This window comes from Cynara cardunculus (genome assembly GCF_001531365.2).
Source record: "Cynara cardunculus var. scolymus isolate 2C chromosome LG 15, CcrdV1, whole genome shotgun sequence".
Taxonomy (NCBI): Eukaryota; Viridiplantae; Streptophyta; class Magnoliopsida; order Asterales; family Asteraceae; genus Cynara; species Cynara cardunculus.
In genome coordinates this window covers 4,395,837-4,409,602 of record NC_037542.1, presented here as the reverse complement: position 1 = coordinate 4,409,602, position 13,766 = coordinate 4,395,837, and the positions used below count along the sequence as shown (strand labels likewise).

General features: G+C 35.7%; 1 protein-coding gene across 3 annotated transcripts; it reads left to right on the top strand.

Annotated features, from left to right (window-relative positions):
* Nucleotides 1-1,049: 1,049 nt before the first annotated feature.
* LOC112527787 (protein POLLEN DEFECTIVE IN GUIDANCE 1) lies at nucleotides 1,050-13,513 on the top strand. Of its 3 annotated transcripts, none has more exons than XM_025138589.1 (12): nucleotides 1,050-1,914; nucleotides 3,814-3,965; nucleotides 6,018-6,121; nucleotides 6,329-6,417; nucleotides 6,536-6,609; nucleotides 7,194-7,344; nucleotides 7,490-7,657; nucleotides 10,623-10,720; nucleotides 11,259-11,381; nucleotides 12,843-12,911; nucleotides 12,990-13,199; nucleotides 13,296-13,513. In XM_025138589.1, the coding sequence occupies exons 1-11, from the start codon at nucleotides 1,287-1,289 to the stop codon at nucleotides 13,188-13,190; spliced, it is 1,857 nt and encodes a 618-aa protein (XP_024994357.1). In that variant the 5' UTR covers nucleotides 1,050-1,286; the 3' UTR covers nucleotides 13,191-13,199; nucleotides 13,296-13,513. The 3 variants fall into 3 exon arrangements, with proteins under 3 accessions (XP_024994357.1, XP_024994358.1, XP_024994356.1); XM_025138590.1 differs by having other exon boundaries at nucleotides 13,364-13,512; XM_025138588.1 differs by having other exon boundaries at nucleotides 12,990-13,512.
* Nucleotides 13,514-13,766: the final 253 nt, after the last annotated feature.

Genomic DNA, 13,766 nt, shown 5'->3' with positions numbered 1-13,766 from the left:
ATAATTAAGTATTCTGTTAGAACTCAATGATTATCCTAATTATATTTTAGATTTTTTATATTTAAAATAAGATTTTATCTTGTATTTGATTATGTTTATCTGCAATTAGTTACACGAATTCAGATATGGAGTTTTAATAAGTTGTTCTTACACACAATCTACTTGTAATATTGAGTTTTAAGTAATATGCATTAATAAACAGTACTTTACGTATAAAAAGTAGTTTTCAAAAGTTTTTGTCAAATGCTTTATAATATAGTATAGATTATTTTTTTTATAATTTAATTTAAGTTTAATAATGAAATAATTTATTTTTGGTTTAATAATATAACATTTTATAAATATAATAATTAAGTATTCTGTTAGAACTCAATGATTATCTTAATTATATTTTACATTTTTTATATTTAAAATGAGTTGTTTATCCTGTATTTGATTATGTTTATCTGCAGTTAGTTACACGAATTCAGATATGGAGCTTTAATAAGTTGTACCTACGCACAATTTACTTGTAATCTTAAGTTTTAAGTAATATGCATTAATAAACAGTACCTTACGCATAAAAAATGGTTTTTAAGAGTTTTTGTCAAATGATTTATAATATAGAATATATTTTTTTATATATAATTTAATTTAAGTTTAATAATAAAACAATTTATTTTTGATTTAATATTATAAATTTTATAAAGATAATAATTAAGTATTCTGTTAGAATTTAATGATTATACTAATTATATTTTAGATTTTTTTTATTTAAAAAGAGATGTTTATCTTGTATTTAATTGTGTTTATCTACAGTTAGTTACACGAATTTAAATATGAAATGAAATCAGATGAGGATGAAATTGTTTAGGAATGAACGGGTTTAAGAATTTCTAAAACTTTTAAAAGTTTTAGCCAAATATTTTATAAAATAGTACACATATAGATAACAATATTATCTCATAAATCTCGTAAAAACTTTGAACATCAGTATTTTACTCTGAAGCAATATAATAATTAGGGGGACAATGAGTCGGAGGGCGATTAGCGTTTGGAACCAACCAAACTGCAAAACGTATTTTCTCGTTGCGTAACAACTTTCCATTCGCAATCATTCTCTCAAACACTTGGCATTCACGAAAATTCGGTGGCCAGATTGTATCAATCAGACCCAAAATTTCGAATTTTTTTGCCCCAATGGACGGCACTGCACTGCACTACACAAGATCATGATCATGATCATGTCAAAATCTTGCTATTTACCCTGAATTCTGTGCTCTCATCTCACCCTAAAACGACCACCAATGACGGACCTGAGATCCGGCGGCCGTAAGCTATCCTTCGAGGTTCTCGCCACCACCGACTCTTTTTTCGACGACGATGAAACTTTCTTACTTAGATCGGATTCCGGCCCTCCAATTAATCAAGGGGAGGGCGTTGTTGCCACCAAGTCTAACCGAAGGAAACGCAAACACAAGGGCTCAAAGAAGAAAAAGAAGGCTAGCGATGAACTGGATTTGAATAAGTGTGGTAATTCTAATGGTTTTATTATTAATAGTAATTGCCGTAGTGTTGAGACGACGACGGCGGTGGTGTATGAGGAAGCGTTTGTGCCGCCGCAGGAGAAAAGGGTTTACCCGGTGATTAGTTCGGTTAGGGAGACACCTGAGTTGAGGCAGAGGAGTAGTGTTGCTAGTGTTGGAGTTGGCAGCTCCGGGGAGGAGGCAATACCAATGTATCGGATTGATGAGAATGTCAAGGAGGTGGATGATAGCAGTTGGACTGGTTGTGTCACGGCCAAGGAATTCGACACTGAATTAATGATGAAACAAACGGCTGAGATGAACGTGAATGGGCATCATGTTGGCAGGAAACTGGAAAAGGATCAATCATTGGATTGGAAACGACTGATGGCAGAAAAAGATCCAAATCGTGAGCTTCTTCTACATTCCTCCTCCCTCCCTCTCCCCCCCTGCTGAAATTGAAATCTCTTTCTAATGATCATTTGAATATTTTAATTTTTGGTCTTGGTTGATATTGGAGCCCCTAAAGAAGCAAACCTGACATTACTGAAGTAGAATTCCATATAATGGACCTATCCTGGGGGTTTGCATTCTAATTAAGTACACAAAATATGATACAAAGGAACTTTTGGCTTGGCCTTCTGGGGAACTAGAAATCTACCAGAAAGAAAATATGACAGTTTGTTGATTTGTAGGCCTTACGAATTAGGATCTAGAACTACTATGGAAAGGGGAGCTAGCATTTTAACATGATTAAGAAAGGAAATAAATTGTCGTTCAAAAAGTTTATCCAGCCTTTCAATGGAGAGGGAACTGAACCAACATATCTATAATCTTTAGAAACGTCTGACTTTCAAAGTGCCTATCAATACTTTGCAAGATTAAGATTGTAGATATGAGATAAATGTAAATGTCTCGTTCATGTCAGGATGTCCTCCTAAAGAAAAGTGGATGCCTCATCTTGTGTGGAGGTTAGGTGACCATTGACCAACATATCTGGAAACTTGATTCATTAGGAACAGGAGTGAGAGATGTTTATCCCCTTCAAGTTCTCACCAATCTCCATCATGAGTGACCTCATTTACGAGCAGCTTACATTTAAGTCCACAACAGAAGATACTGCACTATTATTTTTGGTGAAATAGGGCAATCAATAAAAATTGAACCTTGTAAAACTAGCACTTTTTGGTTTGATTCCATGTGAAACTAGAACCTTTGGGTTGATACCAAGTGAATCAAAACTTATTGTACTTAAGAATAGGCCCTAATATGCTCCATAGTCTTTACTTGAGACACATCTATTACTTCGTTTTAATGTAAGTTTTGATGTTGTATCAACAGCTTTTAAAATATTTCTTTCTGCATAAAATAGAGTTGAAACATCTGAAATTTAATGCCAGTTCAAGGCCTGTGCGTTTATGAACAAAAAGATAGAACTTAAAATACATAAATATTTTATTTGGATCCTGATCCTATTGGACTACTCAACATGCTGAATTCTTTATTGCATTTTGCATTTTATACTGGAACTCTTTGAGCGCTTACATCATTATCAAAAGAATGTGGAACTTATTCCTAGTGCAAACTGCTAAAGAACTTTTAATTAGACATTTTGTTAAAGTTGAAGAAGGGCCAACACCCCTGGATCTAATGTTGATCCTTCAGTTCATTTTATAACCCAATAGATATTATGATCATGCTTAAATCATAGATGTTTGAATTCACTCTGAGACATCACTAAATTTAGTACAGGTTATCACATTAGGTGGTAGGCATCACCAAATAGATTGATATATGATTGTTCTCATTAGCTGACCAAAATGGTAGCGCTATTTAGCTTCATGCTTGTCTAGATCAGTTATCCAACTAATTAATGTGCTTAATAAGTTCCTTGAATATGAACTCTCGTATATTAGATTATGTATTTTTGGATTTCTTGGAATAAACAAAATCATGTGTTCTAGTTGTCGATGCCTTGTGCAAGTTCAGTGCCGGATCATCAACATAATTGCTCTGGAGTTAGTACCTGAATCTGCAACATGTTAGTTCATTTTCAGTTATTTCCTGCTTTCTATAAAACTTGTGGGCTGCTTGTTTAACATTCTAGGATTCTGTTAACTGTTAGCAAGTGGCATATTTGTTGATGACATATAAGTTTGACAGGATATATTTGTGTTTGAATTATCACTGTTGTGAAGATATACAATTTTGTCTGCCACTTGAATTGTAGAAAGGAGTTTCTAGAACACCGAACAGTTGTACATTTGTTTTCTTCCTCTCACCAGTTGCGCTGCTAAATTTGTGTCAGACAAGTTTTTGTTCGAGAGGTCCCCAGTTAAATACTTCATGGAAGAAATGTATGGTGGAAATTCGTTAAGGATGACAACAACCCTTGCCAATGAGAAAGACCGGGAAAGAGTATACGACACTATTTTTCGCATGCCATGGCGTTGTGAATTGGTAATATAGCTTTCTTTATGATAATCCTAATCCTTATATGGAAACATGAATATGTATCATGTCGTGCATCGACTTATTTGATTCTATGTGATCATTTATTTATTCCTTAAATGAAATGAATTATCTATTTCTTTCTGTTAAAAATAGTAAAATAGCTTTTTGGCCCCTAAGTTAATGATAATCGGACTTTTCGGACATCTTCCATAAAAACCATTCTTTGTTGTGGGATAGTAGTGGTGGCATCCTGAAGATAGTTGTAGTGGTTGGATCCAGAGGATATAATCAAGTAACCGAATTGAGCATAATGCCACATATGGAGGGAGATCATCCAGGTTGGGATTTAACATTTTAACTGTAGTTCTTCAGTTTCTGAATCTGCATGGAGACTTTGTTATAAGTAGCTCCGAAAGATTTTCATGTTAAAGCATCTTGTATGCTTTAATCAGCCTCAACCAATCATCAAGAACCATATTGGTGATAAGATTGTAATTCAAATGGGAGAAGATACTATGTAAAGCCAAGACTTCACTGATGATTAATTGTGTTTTTGTGCAACATCTTCTAATAAATGGAGCATAATGGTGGAATAGCCCAAGTAGTTAGAGTGAACTTCTGTTGCAGTGAGTTCTGTAGCATGGGTTACTAAGAGATTCAGTTCCCACTCAGCCAAGGTACACAGTTCATCTTTAGGGGTTTTGCCTGATATGTAACAACAGTTGAACCTTCTGCTTTGTACCACCAAAGCTGCCTGGTTACTTTTGGGGAAAGACTAAGAATACATGTTTGCAAGCCTTCCCAGTGTCCCAGCTATAGTGAAGAAAGCTTACAAGCATGCAGTGTAAGCTTTTGCTTCCATATATTGATAGGCAATAGAATTTGGGATCCACACAACTGCTACATGAATTTCTCTATCGTTTATAGGACGTCATGTGGAATGATATAAGTTACAAGTTACAACACCATATCAGGTATAGAATCGAACATTGCTCAACTCAGTGGCTTGACTGGCATTTTGGTATTTCCAAGAGCTCCATGTGCCTAGCAGCCCAACCTGTAAGGTTTCATTGGATGAGATCTCAAGGGTATAAGTTTGGTGGTTGGAGCCTGGAGGTTGTGATGTATTTCCTTTGGCGGGCCCTCGTTGCAAATTGTGGAGATTGGGGACAGAGGGAGTTTAGAATTCTAGGGGACCTTTTTGCATCTAATTTCTGTCCAGACAGTTGCTTCTAACTAAGAATCACCAAAAAATTATATACTGTAGTATTTTTAAGGACTGGTAGGAGCTTTTGAGGTGATTTATAACACATCACACAAGTGTATATAACATTGTCCAGACAATTGCTTCTAACTAAGAATCACCAAAGCTAAGTGTTTGCAGCCATCATTTTCTTTCATGGCCTCTCATCACATATTTATGTATGTGTATATCAGTATATGGACACATATGCATACAGAATGCAAGTATGCATCATATTTATCCACAGCATAGCTTCTTTCCGTTGATCCTCTGTTATATTTTGTCCGGTTAGCATGCACTCATGCAGCACCCTGTGACTAACATGGTACTATGACAACAGTATCTCTCATACCCACTTTCTCTTGCAATGACTATTTCTATACATCTGTATGTCACTTGGGAGCATTGACATTTGAAACTTGAGTTATTCTAATATGTCAAATATCGTATGGCAAAATGTATGTTTGGAGTTGGAGCAGAGTGATTAATGTTATATAGAGACGGTTGTCTTCTGGTTCTGAGGCTCCTGACCAGGGAAAATAAAATTCTAAGAGATAAAGAATGACCACAGTGGTTCATATGCCTTGAAGAATTCTCTTTCCTTTGCTTCACCATATAGACTAGGTATCTTTCGGTTTCCTACTGCAACTTTTCCACGGTGTGAATCTTGCAGAAAGTGTTGCATATTTAAAGAAGAGAGCTGAAAGTAAATTCATCCATCTCTTGATTAGTGATGGCTAGGCTGTCTTTGAATTGCAATTATTTGCTATGTATCTACTTGTATCAGTATTTCATCAATGACAACTCTTTTGCAGCTCATAGATGTTGGCTTCTTTGTCTGCTTGGATTCGTTCCTGTCACTGTTAACGGTCATGCCAATTAGGATTCTCACCACCTCTTGGAGGCTTCTGAAAACAAGGTATATTCTATTATCTCCAAAAAGGTAATTGGTTTTCACCAACTTGACTTAGAAGCTGTGGAGGCCAGCATTCTCATTCTCGAGGGTTGACATATTTACTGCATTTCTTCATTTTTGATATTCTTGTATTTCTATCAGTCATATAATGACAAAAGAAAGTGTTAAATAGTTGTGATGCTACAAAGCAACCTTTTATGTTTTTGACAGGCAGTTTAAGATGCTTTCAGCAGCAGAGCTTTCTGACTTTGGTTGTTTTCTTATGCTGGCTTCTGGAGTTATTCTATTACAACAGACAGGTTTAGTAAGGGAATCTAGTCCTTAATCAATTCTTTCAGTTTAGGTTTTGTGCTTTTGTCTGGGGTGCATTCCTAACCTTATACTACGTTGTTTTCTCTCCATTGTTTTGCTGCTTAGATATCAGCCTGATTTATCACATGATTCGAGGTCAAGGAACAATCAAACTCTATGTGGTGTATAATGTATTGGAGGTAAGGATATGATTGCTGACTTCAGTGAACATCCATGGTTTACTTTTTCCTATTGACTTAGATTTACTTCAATGAGAGCTTATGTTTTGTTGGTTGCTATTGACCATTTTCTTCATTGAAACTAGGATATATTTTCAAGGTGAGATAGCCAACTTTCAGTGATGACAAGAAACTTTGTGGAAGAATGTTACTCAAAAAAATATTATGATGCTACAATCAACTATCCGGGTCCCCCTTTCTGGATATCTGATTTTAAGATGGATTAAAATGGTTATTGAAAAGGGGGAATGGTTGACTCATGTTAGAAATCTCGTTGTCATTTGAAGAACATATTTCTGGCTCTGAGAGTGACTAATAGGCCTACTGTAGTCCACCCATCTGGAATCCTAAGTTCAGTACACTAAATCTTGTATAATCTCATGAGACATTCATGTAATGGTTGAAACATTGCCATAAACTGATTGGAAGCTTAGTCATTATTAACTTATATAGTTTCTATATCAGATCAAGGATCAAGAGGTTGTCTTTTTGTTCCCAGAACATGTTGCTTTTGTAATTAACCTAAATTTTGTTATTTCTGACAGATATTTGATAAATTATGCCAAAATTTTGGTGGAGATGTCTTGCAAACACTATTCAATACTGCTGAAGGTCTTGCAAATTGTTCACCAGAAAATGTGAGATACTGGTTATGGAGGTTCATCTCTGATGAAGCGTTAGCTGTGACTTCGTCAAATATCCTTTTCCTGCAGTCTATAATATATATATATATATATATATATCTTTTTTTGTATAATTTGGCCTTAAATGAATCCATTCTCCTTCTTCAATTCTTTATGGCCTCCAAATAATGTGTTCTTGTTTCCTTAACGCGTTGTACTTGTCCATTCATTCATCTTGTTAGCCCAGGCCATTACTCTATCGACCTGTATAGTTGCCCACAACAATGCATTGTTTGCTTTGCTGGTCTCGAACAATTTCTCGGAGATCAAGAGCAATGTTTTCAAACGTTTTAGCAAGGATAACATACAAAGTCTGGTATATTTTGGTGAGTCTCTGTACATCTTCACTCGTTTGATTTGATTTATTATTATTTTTGTTTGAAATGGTTGGTTTGACATTATTCCTTTTGTTAATCTTCTTCATGATGGAAATAGCATTTGTAGAAGTGTGTGAAGCACACAATTATGGAGGAAAGGAGTTCCATGAAACAACAATTCCTCTACCCCTCCCTCCTTCCTGAAACACAAATACACAAAGGAAAAGAGGAAAAGCAAAACCAAGAAAGAGAGAATAGTTTCAAATTGAAATGATATTCCTTAGTCTTAGGCCAATATCAACTTAGTTGATGGGTTATGTCTGCTCAATCCATGGTCCATAGAAATTTGTAATCTTGCCACAAGTTATAGTTCCATCTGGCCAGAAACAAAAACATTAATTATGACCTGAAAACCACAATTCCCAGAGAATTCAGAACTTAAAATGATACAGTTATGGGTGTTTGTTTGGCATATTCCTGAAATTGATCATCGTTAAGGTTGTTTATATTCTAAACACAAAGATCTTGAAGATTTAAGGAAAGTTTGCTTTACAGATTAATTTTTTTAATTGTGAAATAGGAGGTTTAGTATAAACTGCTGAATTAAACAAGATACCCGAGGTTCAGTATTCCTATCAGAATTGAACCCAAGAAATCATTCCAAAGAATTTAGTTTACATGATTGTTACTGGGGTGGTTATCATGATTTATGGCAACTTGCATATGTTGCATTCCATTTCCAACTAAGAAGCTTCAGGTTTAAAAGAAAACAATACGAGATTTCAGGTTAGTCATCAGACCAGATATGTTATATAGGGTGGTAGGGCAGAGCGTGGAACACACATATGCGGTTTGAGCATTTTCCAACCCACAAACCGCTCTGCATATGCTTCAAACTGGAAAAAAACACACCGTGAAATGCTGTGCTGTTTGTACCTAACGCACTCCAATCCAATACTTATAAAATCATAAATATAAAAAAAATTCGATGAAAAATACGATTCCATGTAATAAAAAGTTACAATACGTTCGAAATACTCAATTAAAATTAGTCTAAAACAAACTTGTAGAGTTCCATAATTAATCCAATTATCCAAATACATTTAAAAGTTAACTTCAAAAATAAATTTGATGGTGATGTAGGACTTGTCCGTACCTTTTGTTTCATCTTGAGTCCCCACTCCGATAATATTACAGCCTAATTATCCTATATATATTTTAAAACATATAAAATTATGCAGTGCGGCAAGGTTTGAACCAAAATTTTATTATTCAAAACCGCAAACGGCACTGCAAAGTGAAAGCGCACTACGAAAGTTCAAAAACATGGGTGCAGTGTTGGCAGTTTGGTAGTGTAGATGCTTACCCCTATGGGGCAAAGTGTTGGGCATAAGGGTGGCGCATGAGAGGAAGTTGAAGTTGAAGTTGCAGAATAAGGATGCCTAGATGGACTGTGGACTGACCATGTTGGATAAGATACTGAACGAGGTCTTCCAAGCAGAGTTGGGAGCAGCACCTATCATGGATAAATTGAGAAACGGAAGATCGTGGTGGTTTGGGCTTGTTCATTGCAGACAAATGTTGGCACCGGTGAGGAGGGTCAAAAGCGTAATGATCGAGGAAGTGAGGAGGATGGGCAGGCCGAGGAGGATGTGGGACAAGCAACTGAGCCGAGTCATGGCAGCTTAAGAAGTTTCCCTAGACATGACCTCGTATTGGAGTCCTTGGAGACACAGGACGAGGGTAACATATTATTAATAAGGACTTGTGGTTGTTGTGTACGGAGAAAGGGGTTGGAGAGGTACAGGGTGGGAAGGGGGAGTGTGAGCCAGCAACTAGGTTATTAGAATCCTAGGATAGGTAGGGGGCTCTTTCGGGGTAGTTAAAAGTGTCTTTGAACTTTCCCTTATGCTTTTAATGTCCTCACCTATTTATTTATTTTTCTTGTGGTTACTTGCCTAACTTTCCAAGCCTTTCTTCCTTTCCCAAAATTGTCTTAAGCTCTTCAGTAATTTTCCAAAACTTCGTATCTTTCAAAATTTAGACAACTTTCGGAGTTTCTCTAGACTAACCCAAAACTTCTTCACAAGCTGGTGGTCTTCACACTTCATAGAAACAGCCTTTCTATCCCTTTGGGTAGAGGAAAGGTTTGTGTACATCTTACCCTCCCCAGTCCCTACTCCGTGTGGGATTTTATGGGTGCATTTTGGTTTAGTTCGGTCTTAATTACTAGATGTCGCTATCCTTGATAAACTCTTGGACAATTTCTGATGGTGGTGATAGAATGGTTCCTCAAAACTAGAGAATTCTCACGGTATCTACTCAAGAAGTGTTGGGCACTAATAAACCTTCATGAAGAAATTTTAGGAGGTTATAAGGGGAAGCTGTTCTTATGTTAGTTTTTAGAAGTTATTCTTCGAAAATTAGTTTGGTTTTTTGGAATTCTTGCTTCAAATATAATTTATTCTTCAAAACTATATATCAACAAGCATGCTTGTTTGACAATCACAATCCTGATAAGGTTTTGACTCTCCACTCTAGTTTCCAACACTTGTTTGGCATAGAAATATGTCCATACATGAGTGATCAGTGAGATGGAAAATTAAGAATTATTTGATAGGTGTTTTATTTCATAAGTAGAATTGATTGTATTGCTGGGAATGCTGCATATGCATAAAAGATGACTTCACCTACATACAATTGCTTATCGATTTCTTATTGATGCTGAGCCCTGTCATAAACAATGATTCGCTCTTTCTTGCACACCATTTCTCCAAGTTTATCTTGTATCTTGTTACTCGTATCATTTGCATCACATTTTAGTTAAGGAAAATTTAGTAACAGCAACTTGTTGGCATCCATATAATAGCAACTGACTCAGTTCTATTTCCACGAATTTCTGTTGCATTATGCCAAGCTGCTGCTTATTTTAAATTTTGCATTGATGTGGATAATTTTGTTACACCATTTGCAGATTCAATTGAAAGGTTCCATATTGCATCTTTTCTCATTTTTGTCTTGGCTCAGAATATTTTGGAAGCAGAAGGTCCATGGTTTGAGAATTTTCTTTACGTAAGTTCGTTTTCTGTATATCTGTACATTTATTGTTGGCATATCCTTTCCCTTTTGTTGGGTGGAATTTACCTCATGTCTTTTCAGTCAAGTGAGTTGCAAATAAGTTCATGATATAAATCAGCACCTAATTGCCTCGTTTTAACTTATATGCAAACAGTCGTATGCTAGTACAGAAACCCGGCGGAGAAAATTTTAGTATTTTCTCAGTATTAAACTTTGAATGGTATTAATGACATAGGTTAACTTGTTTGTGCTACCAACCTCTTTTGGAGTTCTTAGCATTTTCTTTTCGGTGTTTAAGATTGTCTTGAAATGAGTCTACTTATTATGTTACGGTGAAAGTATTAGATCAGGTGGAACACTTCCATACTTGTCTATTTTCTTTAATCATCATAATATTCACCTTATTAACAACCACGAGAAGACATGGTGATTATCTTCACACATATGCAACTTACTTGAACCAAGAATGTAATTACCGAATATTTCTCTCTTATTGTCTCCTCTTATATATCTTAAACTTTGGATGTTGCAGAATGCTCTTGTGGTTTACATATGTGAATTGATGATTGATATAATCAAGCATTCTTTCATAGCGAAATTCAATGAAATAAAGCCCATTGTATACTCTGAATTTCTTGAAGACCTTTGCAAGCAGGTACCTTCTGCTATGTTGTTCTACACTTTTATACTCTTGGAGAAACTCATATTTTCTCTTCATGATTTGTGACTGGATTTTCCACTATGGGCTATATTATATTTTATATTTGTGTACAGCCGTTAGCAGGCTGATTCCAATGCATGCTCATAATTTTCTATTTCTCGAGTGGCAAACATTTGGTAATAGATGATCTATACCATCTTGTTTTTGTATATATGGTTAGGAATATCTTTCATTTTTTGTCATTTGTCTTGACATCCAAATACCTTGGTTGTTTTCGGACTTGGTCCTTTGGCAACATAGCACCTGCACCTTTGTACCGTACCTTGTGCATGATTAATTGGGCTGTACATAAGACAACATGGTGCTGCAATTTATGGTTAATTTATTTCAATATTATTTTAAGAGACGTTGGTTTGAAACTTATTGATGTTTTTCTTTTTCAAAGACTCAGTGAAACCACACCCATTTGGGGGGAAGGGGTTTGAAAATTTTGCCATGCCCACCGGTAAATGCACCCTTGGTAAATTCACTTGATACACCCGAGTTGGATTTCAACTCATGACCTTTAGGTTATTATAAGAAAGTCCCAACCACTTGGACAAGTCCAGCTGTAGAAGGTTGACTTCAATCTTCATGTTACATGCTTCATCCTTGTACAAATATAGAATATGAAACCTCAAGTTGCACATGTGTAGCAGTTAATATAATGAATTTTGATAACTGAGAAATTGGGCATTAGTCAAACATAAGTCAATCATAGTAAGTTGTTAGTCTTTGGAATTTCATATTGGCGTCTTCTGAAGCTGTGGTTTGTAACTTACTAAGATATATTTAGAATTTTTTCAAGTTCGTGATTGTTAACAGTAACCTCTGGTAGGTTTATAACTTAATCCCTTTCATGTAGATCTGTTTGAATTCTATATGGTTCCTTTAAGTTTCTTCTGCTGGCTTTGAGTATCCACTGGCCATTCTTTCTAGTATAGTTGCTGGGTTCTATCTTTCTTCAAAGTAGCTTTTCAAGCTATATGTTTCCTCTTTGAAATTGTTGCTCAACTGTTCTCCTTACTTTGCGGAGCACGGTAAGCAAGTATAAACACTTATTCGTCCTCCACAAGCTTTTTATATTCACAAATCTGTGTTCATAGATTTTGGAATAATGGGAAATAAAGCTGCTTCATGTTGGTTTTTTGATCAGGAGGCCTCTCAGCCTTCATGCTCAAAACAACATTTTAGCACACTGATAATAGAGTCTATTTCGGGTGTCCTGAGTCATAGGATGTATGAATATTAGCGGCCAATGCTTTCAACTTGCTAGGGTTGCTTATAAGCATTATGGAAGGGTCTTCTTGTTTAGCTAATTCATATGCCTTCATTTTAGCAGCATATGAACTTCTTGGATACTCTTGTTTATATTCTGATTTTGTTATGCACTAATTATACATCATATATGAACAGACTCTAAATATACAGCCAGAGAATCCAAAGAAAACCCTGACTTTTGTTCCTCTTGCACCAGCTTCAGTGGTATGTATGATATAGTAATTATAAATTCATGATATACTTTTCTATATGCAAATAATTTGATATGGTTGTTTGGTTCAGGTGATTCGAGTGTTGAGTCCAGTTTATGCAGCACATATTCCGTGTGGTCCGTTCCAATGGAGAATTGTGTGGGTATTGATGTTGTCGGTGATGACGTTTGTGATGCTTACAACTCTGAAAGTGATGATAGGTATGGGTCTTCAAAAACATGCAACTTGGTATATTAAAAGGTGCCAAGGGAGAAAACTACACACAGATTAGCACAATCAGGTATATAGTTTTCACTCGATAGAGTCAGTCGCATGAGAGCCTACGTTGATCAACCTATATATACATACATACATATATATATAACGCACACATCAGAATTGCAGCTTGAGTAGCTGAAGACATCGATTACATGTCTTATTGGTTGATTCCAATTTTGTGAGCAGGGAGAGCATCGACTGAATATGTCAATAGAGGCTTTAATTTACCATACAAAGTATATGATACTACCAAATTAATTTGAATTTTGGTAAAAAAAAGTGTTCTTCAAGGCAAATTAAGCTGCATTTGCATCATAGCTGAATATATCTCCAAAAACTGCTGCCTGCATTTGCATCATAGCTGAATATATCTCCAAAAACTGCTGCCTGCATTTGCATGGCCAATATGAAAAAAGGGGGCTCAACTTGTAATTTGCCCAAAGTCTTTTCACTGTGGTAATTTCTTTGTTGTCAAGTTGCTCATTCATTTGGACCAAATTCTGGTTGGTGAGAATTAAAGATAAGAGTGAATTACATTTTTCATCCTTGTGGTTTGGCGTTTTTAATAGATTCCGTCTCTGTTTTTGAG